Below are 13,693 nucleotides of genomic sequence, written 5' to 3'. Positions count from 1 at the left end.
CCCCCAAAGCTTCTCTCCCCCAGGAAACCAAAGGTCCCCTCTCCCTGCCCTGCACACAGAGCTTGGATCTATACCAGTCACCTAGCAAGTAACAGCTGAGATTCATACTCAAACTTCAAACAAGTCAGACATTGTTTCCACCTATTCTCGTTTTCTGACTCAGAGGAGGGCAAAGAGGGGAAGTTATCCATACCAATCTATGTGGGGCACAGGGGACTAGTTGCAGATGGGGGTGAAACTTCACCATCCTCATTTGTTTATTAAGACACAAGCTGTAGATATCTGGTCATTTCTTAGGAAATTCAGCTTGTGAGAACAAGAGCTAGGGATGGTTCTCTAGCCCCCAAGTCACTGTTCAGAGGCAGCTGAGACCTCGGCAGCAAACCAGCGTCCTTTTGGGATATGGAGACTTAAAAAAAAAAAAATCCGGGTGCTTATGGGAAGGATGGAATGGGAAACTGAGGAAAGAACAGAAGGTCCCAACTGTGCATTCTGACCTGGAGGGAATCTGGCAAAGTGCTTCCAGAGCTGGCCAGAGTAGTCAGGAGGGTCGTGGTGGTGGTGCCGATGTTGGAGCCCAGGGTCTGGGGGTACGCTCTCTCCAGGCTGATCACTCTGATGCCTAAGGGGGGAGAGGGAATACAGGTTCAGTCCTGGCTGGGAATGACTCAGCATGGCAAGACCAAGGGTAAAAATGGAGACATGGACATGGGCAAGGGGAAATGGGGGGGGGGAAAGGGAGGACTCACCAAATAGAAGAATGATGGTAGACGTGAACACAGAGCTGCTCTGCACCAGAAATGTTTTCCCAGCTCCAACAAGAATGGTGAGGTAGTCCTTCAGCCAGGCAAAAGGAAAAGGAAAATCTGGGGAAAAGAAGAAAAGGCCCCGTTTGTCCACGTGTCCTGACAAATCGCTATTTCATCCTTACCAAAAAAACCTCTGGGAGGTAGATTCTATCCTCATCCTAACAGAGGAGGAAAGTGCGGTAAACAGAAGACAAGTGACTTACTTGGAGGATTTGAATTCATATTCCTTTCTCTAAGCCCTCTGTGCTATCTCTTACAGTCAGCCCATTCCTTCTTGCCTAATAACTGCTCTTTAATTTTATTAATAACTTTGATGATTTTTAGGATTTTAATGAGAACATCTGATTATTTTGGGTGGCCAGAGAGGGCCACCACAGCCATGCTCTGCCCGCTTGATTCCTTTTCCTTGGACATTCTTCTTCTGTGTTTGTGTATAAGGTAGGAGGGAGATGGAGCAGCATGGGACAATGATCCCTGGCCAACTACTGAGGACAGTGACATTTCTAGAGCCCTTTTGTATTTACAATGACCTTAGCGATGATTTCTTTATTTACAAATTCATTTTATCAGAACATAGAATCTTCAAACTTAGAGACAGAAAAAGTAGAGGAGCAGAGGAAGGCCCAGGAAGGGAGGAATTCTACCTGTATTGATGGTCTTCTTAATCACCGAAGCAATTTGTCCCTTGAGCATGGAGTTCAGGACCTTGACAATCAGGATCAAACAGGTGCACAGGACCAGCAAGGAGAGGGCCAGAAGAATGAGTCCAATGGTCAGGTCAGAGAGACCGACATCCACAAATGCGTGTTTGCCTGTGGGAACCAGAGCAGCCACCCGTCATCATCTCTCTCTTCTTCATCACTTAACCCAGATACAGAGCGTTCTATAGAGCACAAGCTCTTACAGAAAGTGGTTGTAATTCACAGGTTTATATAATTCCCCCCAAAAGATCTCAGGAGATATTGAAATTAAATACAAATAACATTTAACCCTGGTGCCACACAGATTTTATAAAAAGCCATTTTGGATTTCTAAAAAGACTTAAAATGTGAGGACATGAGGGTTAACTGAACGATTTCCTACTCACACTTTGCAATGTTCTGTTTAGATGTTGTGTTCATGACGGTCCAGGTCATGTTCCCATTGGTCCAGGAGAAGCTGGGAGAGGTGCAGTTTTCTGGTGAGGGAACAGTAACATTTCTTAATGCCTAAATGAAAATAAAGGAAAAAAACCTTGTTATTGAAAATGGCATTTTGGAAAATTCGATTTTACTGCACATGGCGTACTAGCCAATGAATCCTCACTTTCCCCGTCTTCTCTACTCCACCTTTCCCATAATGCTTAGAAAAGGCCTTCTGTCTCTGTGCTTGGTCCATAGACCATGGAGCATCTAAAGTCCAGACTCTGGGTTACTTCTGAAGGTCAGCCCAGCTGTGCTCAGCCTGAGCACTGTTACCCTGGAATGGGGACCTGAGCATCACTTGCTTTAGCTCTGTCTTAGAGAAGCATTCTGCTCCACAGAGTCTGAGGTAGAACTAAGGCAGGGTGAGGAGAGCTTTGGTATAGAGCTGATATTTACCACATATTTTACTGTTTTACACCAAGTCTTTATCAGGCTCTTGTTTTTGGCTGCCTCATTTCCCATAGCAATTTCATTTATCACTTTTTTATCCAGCTGGAAAAGCAACACACATGAGGAAAGAGTTAGCTTGTTCCTCACCTATAATTTGTGACTGAAAAGTTACTCTCCCAGGGGCTCCAGTGCACAGAAGACAAAACCCTGATGTATATAAAAGGGACACAGATTGGTCTCGTTCCCCAAGGACCTCACTTCTACATGGGACTGTCTCATCTTAACCTGACCCGCATCAGGCCAGATAGACCCTTTTGCCCTATTCTGGGGGGCCAGTACCACCAGCTCCTTGAAGCCTTGAAGGGGCTCGCATTTGGTCATCATATCTCCCAGTGCCTGGTTCAGAAAGGCAACAAAGCAACCAACAAAACAGTGATTGGGCCCCAAATGGCAGAATGGAGGTTCTGAAGAACACAACTGCCAATGTGGAGGGCCAAGCAAGCCCTTTAGCTCCACTCCCTCAAATAAAATGGGGGAGTCAGAGCAAGGAAAGGCATGTCTAACCAGCACTACAGATTGGGGGAAGAGACTTAGAGCTCTGCTTTCACAGGAACCTAGTCCACCACTGGCACCATTTCATTCTCATATTAAAATCAGAGGGAGTCTTGATGCTCACCCGGATAATGAGTTGGGTGAAGGGATCGGTGATGACTTTCAGGAGGTCAGGGACATTTTCCTCGCTATTGATATTAAAGGTTTCCACGATGGGATCGGTGAGGTGGTAGAGGTAGCCAGTGACCACCTCCACGGGCAGCAGCACCAGCACTAACAACCAGTTAAAGTAATCGTGGACAGTCGCTCCAGCAAAAGCCCTAAAGCAGGGAGAAAAAAACAAAGCAATTAATGTGATGGTTTTTTTTCACTCTGAAATTATACCCCCCCACATCCTTTCTTATGGCCCAATAGCATTCCATCACAATCACATGCCATAAAGAATGTCTGAGGCCAGATTTTAACTATTCTTCTTAATCTTAATGAAATCATTATCAATTCAAGGTTATTGAAATCGCAGCTGAATTATGTGAACTTCTGAGTAGTTATTCCACACTCTGAAAGAACCACTGGAAGAGCAAGAGGAGTATCTAGAGCAGAGTAAAGATTCTCACCTTTATAAAATACAGTTACAGCAGTGATTAAAAAAAAAAACAAAGCTTCATACCCTCGGAACCCATTTCTGTCTCCAGCCTGCATGAGGGCCACGATGGTCTTGGTCACTGGAGTCCCAATACTGGCTCCTATGATGATGGGAATGGCTGCCTTTACTGTCAGCACTGTCAAAGTAAAAAAAGAAAATGAAAATAAAATAGGGAAATTCATAGGGAGAAGCTTCAACAAGCCAAGGAATCAACTTAAAAAAAAAGTTAGGGAAGCTATGAAGACCAAGAAACAGGAATCTTTTCTACAATGTCTCCAACCAGTCAGTCACCCAGTCTTTGCTTGAAGATCTGTGTGAAGAACAACTCATTATAGTTGCAACCAGGTGCCCACGGCTCTAAGTGGGGCAGGGCAACTGGACCTTTACTCATAGCAAGAAAACTAGACTACTGGCAGCAATGTTGGGATATGTGGGCATGGTTTGGATCAAGACTGTAGCAAGAGCTCTGTCCCAAGCTTGGAAGGATGGAAAATCGGGGAGATGATGACTCTGGGGCACATAGGGAACAATTTCACAGTTCTAAAATTTGGCATGAAGTTATTTCAAGAGATCCAGTTTGGCATAGGGACTGGGGCACTGGGGGAGAGGGGAACGTGCTGACTCACGTGAAGAGGATACCAGGCTGACAACAATGGATGTAGAAGTGCTGGAACTCTGCACCAGGACTGTCAACAGCATGCCAATCATCAGGCCAGCCACAGGGTTGTTCAACACTGAACCATCTTGGAAAATCTTCCCAGCCATTTTCCCTGCAAAGAGAAGGGAAAATTTTAAGTTATACGTGGTTATATTAGGGACTTCTGGGCCATAGACCAAATTTAGAGGCCCCTGTGGGGGAAGGAGGAATGAAGAAGAGTCACTGGCTGCTGAGGAAGGCAATGTGGCAGAGGACAGTGAGGGCTGAATTTGCTTAGAGCGGGGCTTGACACAAATGATCTAGAAATGCTTATTCCCTTTCCTGATATGGGTTATTAGAGGAAAGAGAGACAGAGACAAAGGGAGGGAGATTGGGAAGAATCTGTGGAGAGGGGGTTAAGGAAGGTCTCCAGGAGGCTGATTTGGACAAAAACGACCTCCATTTTTCTAGTTGCTTTCCGGGGACAAATTTGACTTCTCACTCTTTCCACTTGAAACCATTTCTGTTGCCAACACAACATCTAACATCCAAAGATGCATCTAACACAGATGCCAATCTCTGAATCCAAAGCTATGATTCAGACATCAATGTAAAGATACAGAGGGTCACCCTCAACGCAACTTTTATCTGATGACCTAAGGTGCCCAACTATCACATTCTTCCACACAAATTTTTGATTCCTATTCCCTAAAGTCTTTTCCCCAAATATGAGAGTGTAAGTAGGGAAGAGGGAAGAGAGAAGGGCAGAAAGAATGGAGAAGCATCCATGTCTCTGGAGTGGATGAAAAGATGAGACATCTTGGCCAGGAAGAGTTTAAGAAAGGGGACATTACTTGGGTTGAGTTGGCCAGTTGGTTGGCTACATGCTGAACCAAAATCAACTCTAAAGCTACAAAAGCCATGCAGAAACTTTTGATCTGTGCTGATATCGCTCCTCATACCTCCAACCAGTTGGAAAGCGCTGCCGAGAACATCCAAGGAACATACAAAGAAGTAGAGAAATCCCAGGAGGAGGATCCCTTTTCCAAACCCTCTGAAGACAGCAATTATTTTCCCTGTGGTGTCTTTCTCTGCAAAAACAAAGAGTAAGTGAATAAGCTTTTATTCAACACCTACTCTGTGCCAGCCCCTGTGCTAAAAGCTATACAAATTGCTTTAGTTATTGTGTCCATATATGTAAAGCTTGCTCTTGTGCAAGTGCACACACACACACACACACACACACACACAAAGGATGTGGCATTTTCTGGAATCTTGTCCTATCTCTTTCTAGCCAGGAGAAGGCAGGCTGGGGTTTTGCTTTTGTAAATGTTCCCAATGATGCTAGCCAAATCTAGGAGGTTCAGCCCTTAGCTGCTGTTAATCCAGCCCCAGCTCTTCTCTGAGGCCAACAATGCCTCATCTTCCTGAGTTCAAATTGGATCTCAGAGGCTTACTCGTTGTATGACCTTGGGCAAGTCACTTATTCGTTACCTCATTTCCTTATCTATACACATGGTCACTACAGAAAATGGCAAAGCATTCTAGGCTCTGTCAGGAAAATTGCAGAGAGAACTGAACAATAACAGAAGGGGAGCTGGCGTTACCTGACCACTCGATCCCTGAGTCCCTAAAGTCAGGAACATCCTGTAAGTCTTGCTCCACCACTGGCTCTTCCACCACTGGCTCCTCCATCAATGCAATTTCACAAAAAGATGACAGAACTTCTATCTTACTTATAGGAGAATGGGCATTATCTGCCAAAGAAAGTAAAAAACCATCAGGAATAAGGTCCATTTCCCCAGGGGAGGAGTGGAAGATAGCAATGTCATGAGAGAACAGTACTCACTGCTAGGGCTTCTTTTATCTAACTTTGTCTTTTCCAGATATAGTGGATCTTCAGTGCTCTTCTTAGCATCACAGTGGGAGTTTTCCAATGGAGATAGAGGTAGAGTTTCCATGGTCTGAATAATAAAATTTAAAACAAAGTATGCATCACCATTTTAGATCACCATGGACCGCAGGACAATTAATCACACAATAATAGCATCAACAAAACAAAAACCAAAAAATAAGTTCTAGAGCTCATTAAAACTCATTAAAAAACAAAGAAACAAATGGGGCCATTTTGTAAATTTCATCCATACATTCGGCTTTGCTATTAAATCATCCCTTCTCCCTGCATTCATTCTTTCTTTCCTCCTGCCCCAACTTCATAATAAATCATTAATCCTGGTCTTAGTCATTGCCCTCCTGGATTCCTCTACTCTTCCTCATTAATCTCTAACGTGTAAGTGTCTCATTCAAGTATCATTTTACAGATGAAGGAACTGAGGCTACTGCAGAAGGAGTCCCAATATCTTCCAGATGGGAAATAGCAGATCTTCTGCCTCCACAGCCAGCCCCATTCCTACTCCTAACTTCTGCTCCCTCTGGCCATCCTTGCCATCAACACTGCATTAAAATTTTGGATCCTTTCTCTGTTGGCATTAATTAGCCCACTGCCCTCACCTACAGAAGCCTGGAGCTCCTGCACCCTTTTAACAACTAAGGGGATCAATCCTTCCCATGTGCCTATTCCCCTATAAAAACTGCCTCCCCATAAGCCTGATAATTGACCCACATCAAAGCCCCAAAGCTACTGAAAAGTGATAGCTCTATGACTCCATTTTTTTTTTCTTGCTGAGGCAATTGGGACTAAGGGACTTGCCTAGGGTCACACAGATAGGAAGTGTTAAGTGTCTGAGGTCAAATTTGAACTCAGATCCTCTTGATTTCAGAGCTGGTGCTGGATCCACTGAGCCTCCTAGCTGCCATTCTTCCATTCAGAAAAAAACCCTCCTTCCAGGGAGAGCAAATAGCCAACCATCCCTTCCCCAGAAGCTCTGATTCCCCCTCAGGATAACCTTGTGAAATCCCTGGGGATCTGGGCTGTGGGCACACTCTGCCCACTCAATAGACAGCAGAAAGAAATATTTGGATATCTAATAAATAGCCTGTGCTTCTTTAATCTCGAGACCTAAAGAATCAAAAGCTGAAATTTAGTGATTAGTGAAAACTGATTATTGAAAATCCCAATTGCCTCAGGGGAAAAAAAAAAGAAATCTAGTGATTAAAAAAGGAGGTAGGGAGGTGCCACAGTGGATTGAATGCTAGACCTGGAGTCAGGAAGACAACATCCTGAATTCAAATGTAGTTCCAACCACTAGCTTTGTGACCTTGGGCAAGTCACTTAATGCTGTTTGCCTCAGTTTCCTCATCGGTAAATTGAGCTGGAAAAGGAAACCGAATACCAACATGCAGTAGTTTTACCACAAAACCCATAGATGGGTGAAAGAACGCTCAGATCAGACAAAAAACGACTGGGCTAAAATTTTTAAACCTCCCTTTGTGCTCCCCAGATATGCTAGAGGATACCCCGAACCGTCTCGGCCAGCAAGAAGTAGAGCTTTATGGAGAAAAAAAAAAGTAGAGAGAACCTATGGATGATTGGCAGAGAAAGGAAAAGCTTTGTCCCGCACCAAAGGTCTCCAGGAGGAAGCAGTGCTTTCCTTTCTCCCTGCCGAATCCCGGCAGGGACGGCCCAGGTTGGCTAGGGGCAGCTGAAGGAAGGCTAAACTCCAGCCAAGCTTACCTGTGGTCTGAGGGATCTGTCCAAGGTGCTTAAAGTGGCCCAGATGTGAGCTGTAGTGGGAGCTGGCTTCTCAGCACAGGGCAGGGGGTGCAGTCCAGGGAAGGGGCCCGCAGACTCTCACCCTCGTTCTCGGTCACCAGGGTCCCTTCTCTTTCCAATCCTTAGCCCGGCCACAGGAGCTGGGAGCTCAATTCGGCCCACTGAGAATTGTGGATACTTCGGTGCCACTCTCCCCGGAGGCCCAGGAACGTTCCTTCAGAAGAAGGGAAGGAGACGCCAAAGGAGCTTCTTCTTCTGCTCTGGCTTCATGCACCTGGAGGACCGCTTTTTATAGCAGGATTTGAGAAAGAGTGGGTGGGAAGCCTGGCTGATTGGAGCCCTCTAAACAAAAGCCAAAACTCTTTACCTAATCAGGCTCCTGTTCTCACCTCCTAGAACCACCCACCCACCATCAGCGCATTTCCAAGCCAACGTTTTCCTCAGGTTCTCATTCATTTTGCAGAAAGAAATGCAAACTAGGGAGAAGCAGAGCAGGGGGTCCAGTGCATTAAAAGGTTGATGTGTAATGAGGATCCATTGGTCTTTATTGGGGTTCAATCAAGAATTTCAAGACTTTGGGCTGATCACTTGGTTCACCCTTCACTTTAGTATCTTTTTCACTCAAGGCACATCACTGAACTTCCTAGTGGCCCACACCATTGTCTAACTATCCAAGTTGAAGAGGTGTCAACTAGCCTTGGTGGGCAAGTCCTTCATCCTCCATTCCCTTTATTGATGAGTTCACAGGTCTAGTCCAAAACAGCCTTCCAAACAACCCAAACAAAACCAGACTCGGAAAAGAAATGCTGCACCTAGATAGCAAACTCTATCACATTTCTTGTCATCTAGGAGAGGGGAAGGGAGAAAAAGTGTAGCTCAAAATCTTATAGAAGTAAATGCTGAAAATAATGTTTACATGTTATTGGAACAAATAAACTACTATGGGGGAGAAGGGGGATGGAGAGGGAATCAAGAGTTGCAACAGAAGTATCTTCCTGGCCTCCATGGCACTTCTATTATATGTACTTACTCCCTACCCAACAGCTTTGCAGCTCAGAGCTGCTGCCAGGACTGCTGGCACTATCTGTGACTTCCAGGCCGATTCCTCTTTCACTTCAAGCCACTAGTCAGAAATGACCAAACTGTCCTGGTCAGTAGAGGCTTCCCTTCTCCTCAAGGAGTTGCAGGACCAATCTATCATCTTCCAGTTCTGCAAGAATCCCCAGTGATAAACCAGAAAGCCCTCACTGGGCCTGATCTGCACCTACTGTCTTTCTACATTATTCCTCCAGACTGGGAAATGTGACCTCCAACATTCAAATGCACAGTGGTGACATTGGCTTAATTAGTGAAGAGAATCTATCCAGCAAATTGTAGATCATACTTTGAGATTGAGGAGAGAATTTGAGGGGGAGGAAGGATGAGTATGTGAGGTGAAGTGTCACCCAATAATCAATCAACAACTTTTCCTTTAAACATCATCCTCTTCAGATGGGAAACCATTTTTCCCCATTTACCCATCAGTTATCATTCTTTCAGCACTGTGTGCTAAGTTAACTAAGGACTATGGATGTGCTATTTTCTATTCTTGTACATAATCACTAAAGTCCTTCAAAGGTCAGCTCAAAAAATAGCCTTTTACTTGAAACTTTCCCTGAACTTTCTCTGTCTCTGTTTTTCTCTGTCTGTCTGTCTGTCTTTCTCTGTCTCTCTCTGTCCCCTACCTCCATCACTACCTCCCCCAGACATGAATCTCTAACAAGATACAAATACTAATATTAGAAAAATCTAGGTGCTGCACTGCGTATAATGCTGCACTTGGAATGAGGAAGGCTTTCAAATCTAACCTCAGACACATAATAGTTTGGGATCCTGATTTCCTCCGTTCCTTAAGTATAAAATGAGCTGGAAGAGGAGATGCAAACCACTCTAGGATCTTTACCAAGAAAACCCCAGATGAAGTTATAAAGAGTTAGGCATGACTGGACAAACAACAATATTATTGGCAGAGTAAAACTGGGCAAAAAGTGGGCAGGAACTATGAACTTGGGGGCTCCCTGTGGAATGGTAGAATAAACACTGGATCTAAAGTTAGAGTACTTGGTCCTAACTTTCTCTGTGACTTTGGAGAACAGTTATAGCTCACAGGTATACAGCATTTACTATGTTCTAGGCACTGTTTTAAAAACTTTACAAACATCTCATTTGTTTCTTACAAAATTCCAAAGTCATTTCCATCTGATCATCCTAGAAGTTTGCTATCACTTCAGTGTATTTCACTTTGCTTGAATTTGTGTACAACTTTCCAGGTTTTTCTGAAAACATCCTGCTCATCATTTTTCATAGAGCAATAATATTCTATCAGAATCACATGACATAATTTATTCATCCATTCCCCAATTGATGGGCATCCCCTCAGTTTCCAGTTTTTTTGTTCTGAGAAGAGAGCTGCTGTAAAGGGCAGGAACTTTCGGGACATATAATTAAGGCTCAGTATGAGTGATTTAATTCTATTGCAAAGTGTCAACTTGTAGAACTATACTAAGTGCAGGTAAAGTAAATAACCCTATCTTATCAATTCCACTGAGGTGTTAAACCTTATTTTGAATATATTTCTCTAAAGTTCTGGCTCTCTACATCACCCCATTTCTTTTGTTTTTGAACATAGGTAGGCATGCCCTCCCTGACTTCTCAGGGAGGTGGGAACCCCCAAAATGAGAGCACAAAAAAGGTGTTAACTCAGTGGAATTGAGAAGACAATAGTTACCTAGTTTACATATGCTTAGTATAGTTCTACAAGTTAACACCTTGGAGGATTAAATCAATCCTATTGAGCTTCAAGTATATTTCTCCAAAGTTTCTGCTCTTTACAAGCTGCTGAAAATATTTTCGTAGGACTTATAGGTTCCTTTTCTTTCTTAAAAAATTTTATTCAGGATTCATGTCTGCTAGTGCTATGGCTAGGTTAAAGGATATACATTATTTTATATTATTTTTGGACAAGGTTCATATTTTTTAAAAGGGGATTCTTACAGGGACTAGATGACTTATAATGTTTCTCCCAGCTCTGAAATTCTATACTTCTAGTACTGATGTAACCCTGTAAATGCCTCATTTACTTACAGGGCTCACAGTAGCTTAGCACTTAGTAGGTGCTTGGCAAACATTAATTGAATGAATAAAGAAAGAATTAAATCTCTTTTTATTTAGCACTGGCCCCAAGAAAGAAATGAAAATGTTCTGATAGTTTTTACATGTTACTTTTTATTTACTTCAAAAAAGAGTTACTAAGAATCAGCTATGTGCAAAGTCTTCTATTAGACACTGGGTAAATGAAAGTAAAATGAAAAATGAACGTAAATGAAAGTAATCCAGCCCATCCCCACAAAACAGATCAATTGTTTGTCTTGTCAATTTGTTTTCTTTGATTCCACTCTGACAAAATGAACAAAAAATTCAAAAGGGCTTTAAGCACTGACAGCTTCTGTATGGAGAGAGAGTAGACTTCAAATCCTGAGGAGACTAAAAACAGACTGTCCCCAGAGGAATCCCTTAAGGGGATATGATCTGCTCCTCAATACAAAAGAATCTCATAGAGGAAATCAAAAAGGCTCTCACAAGAGAGCTAGAAGGGAAATGGGAAAAGGAAAGGGAAGCTTGGCAAGAGAGCCTGGAGAAGTTATCCAGAGTGGATAAAGAGATCAAATCATTGAGAATCAAAATTAGTTAATTGGAAAAGGTAAACAACTCCAAGGAAAATAGGATTAGTGAGCTGGATGAAGAAAATAGCTCTCTAAAAAATAAAATGGATAAAATGGAAAAAAATTCCATAAAAGAAAAAAACTCACTTAAAAACACAATTGGACAATTACAAAAAGATATAAAAAAAGTGAGTGAAGAAAATACAGCATTGAAAATTAGACTTGAACAAGTAGAAATGAATGACTCAAGGAGAAACCAAGAAGTAGTCAAGCAAAACCAGAGAAATGAAACAATTGAAAAGAATGTCAAGTACCTTATTAGAAAGACAACAGACCTGGAAAACAGATCTAGGAGAGATAATTTGAGAATAATCGGACTCCCTGAAAAATATGAGGAAAAAAAGAACTTGGACACTATTTTCGAGGAAATTATCAAAGAGAACTGCCCAGAAGTTTTGGAAACAGAGGGTAAAATAGACATTGAAATAATTCATCAATCCCCTTCTGAAAGGGACCCTAAAATCAAAACGCCAAGAAATATAGTGGCCAAGTTCAAGAACCATCAAACAAAGGAACAAATACTGGAAGTTGCTAGAAAAAAAGCAATTCAGATATGGATGAGCCACAATAAGGATAACCCAGGATCTAGCAGCGTCCATATTAAAATAACAAAGGGCCTGGAACATGATGTTCTGAAAGGCTAAGGAACTTGGTATGCAGCCAAGAATAACTTACCCAGCAAGAATGAGCATCGTTTTCCAGGGAAGAAGATGGACATTTAATGAAATAAATGGATTCCATCTATTCTTGATGAAAAAAAAAGACCTACATAAAATGTTTGATTTTCAAATATAGAACTCAAGAGATTTCTAAAAAGGTAAAAAGAAATCTTGAGAACTATACTTCTGCCATAAAAATATGTAAAGAACATATGTATAATTTGTCCTAGAAACTAGAGGTGGAAAGGAAAATATATCACAAAAAAGTGTCAAGTGATGGTACTACATCTCATGAAGAGGCAAAGGTATCCTATTATATCTGAGAGAAAGAAAGGAGGGAGATGAACATAGTGTATATCAATAGACATATTCGATTTATGATGAAACTTCTTCCACTTCATTGCAAAGTGAGAGGGAAGGGGTAAGCTAAAGGGAAGGGAATACAGAAATTGTGAGGAAAAAGGGTAAAATAAGGGGAGGACCTTTAAAGTAGGGGAGGGATACTAAAAAGGGAGGGCTGTGAAAAACAAGTGGTGTTCACAAGTTCAATCCTGGGTAGGGGGATAAGAGGGAAGGAAAGGAGAAAAGCATAATCAGGGGTTAACACGATGGCAAACAATATAAAATTAGTCATTCTACCCATAAATGTGAATTGGGTAAACTCCCTCATAAAGAGGAAGCAGTTAGCAGACTGGATTAAAAGTCAGAATCCTACTTACTATATGTTGTTTACAGGAAACACACCTGAAACAGGATGATACATTCAAACTTTTAGTTTAGTAAATGGGTGGAGCAGAATCTACTATGCTTCAGGCAAAGTCAAAAAAGCTGGGGTAGCCATCCTCATTTCAGATCAAGCAAAAACAAAAATTGATCTAATTAAAAGAGATAAGGAAGGGCATTATATCCTGCTAAAGGGTAGCATCAATAATGAAGCAGTATCAATATTAAACATATATGCACTAAGTGGTGCAGCATCTAAATTCTTAAAAGAGAAATTAAGAGAGCTGCAAGAAGAAATAGACAGCAAAACGATAATAGTGGGAGATCTCAACCTTGCACTCTCAGAATTAGATAAATCAAACCACAAAGTAAATAAGAAAGAAGTCAAAGAAGTAAATAGAATACTAGAAAAATTTGATATGATAGATCTTTGGCAAAAGCTAAATGGGGACAGAAAGGCATATACTTTCTTCTCAGCAGTTCATGGAACCTATACAAAAATTGATCATATATTAGGGCATAAAAACCTCAAAATCAAATGCAGTAAGGCAGAAATAGTAAATGCATCCTTTTCAGACCACAATGCAATCGAAATTACATTTAATAAAAAGCCAGGGGGAAATACACCAAAAAATAATTGGAAACTAAATAATCTTACACTA

The 13,693-nt window shown here is 42.0% G+C and overlaps 1 protein-coding gene across 1 annotated transcript; it reads right to left on the bottom strand.

Moving 5' to 3' along the window:
* Positions 1 to 355: 355 nt before the first annotated feature.
* LOC141546378 (sodium-dependent phosphate transport protein 2B-like) lies at positions 356 to 8,166 on the bottom strand. The gene is made up of 13 exons (XM_074274150.1): positions 7,850 to 8,166; positions 6,065 to 6,179; positions 5,823 to 5,972; positions 5,178 to 5,306; positions 4,205 to 4,348; positions 3,603 to 3,714; positions 3,060 to 3,255; positions 2,390 to 2,485; positions 1,897 to 2,017; positions 1,454 to 1,621; positions 750 to 866; positions 498 to 622; positions 356 to 409 (listed from the first exon to the last, which is right to left on the bottom strand). Exons 2-13 carry the CDS (start codon positions 6,174 to 6,176, stop codon positions 356 to 358), a joined length of 1,524 nt encoding a protein of 507 aa, XP_074130251.1. The 5' UTR covers positions 6,177 to 6,179; positions 7,850 to 8,166.
* Between the last annotated feature and the right edge of the window lie 5,527 nt (positions 8,167 to 13,693).

Source organism: Sminthopsis crassicaudata, chromosome 6 (genome assembly GCF_048593235.1).
Source record: "Sminthopsis crassicaudata isolate SCR6 chromosome 6, ASM4859323v1, whole genome shotgun sequence".
In the NCBI taxonomy this organism is placed as follows: domain Eukaryota; kingdom Metazoa; phylum Chordata; class Mammalia; order Dasyuromorphia; family Dasyuridae; genus Sminthopsis; species Sminthopsis crassicaudata.
Note: the sequence above shows the minus strand (reverse complement) of the source record. Positions and strands in the feature narration are given on the sequence as shown.

What these genes read in the sequence shown, in the direction of transcription:
- LOC141546378 (XM_074274150.1), bottom strand. Translation starts at nt 6,176, where the DNA reads ATGGAAACTCTACCTCTATCTCCATTGGAAAACTCCCACTGTGATGCT. An exon ending in CGCTTTCCAACTGGTTGGAG is followed by an intron (nt 4,349 to 5,177) that starts GTATGAGGAGCG and finishes TTCTCTTTGCAG; the next exon opens with GGAAAATGGCTGGGAAGATT. An exon ending in CTTTGCCAGATTCCCTCCAG is followed by an intron (nt 410 to 497) that starts GTCAGAATGCAC and finishes TTTTTTTTTAAG; the next exon opens with TCTCCATATCCCAAAAGGAC.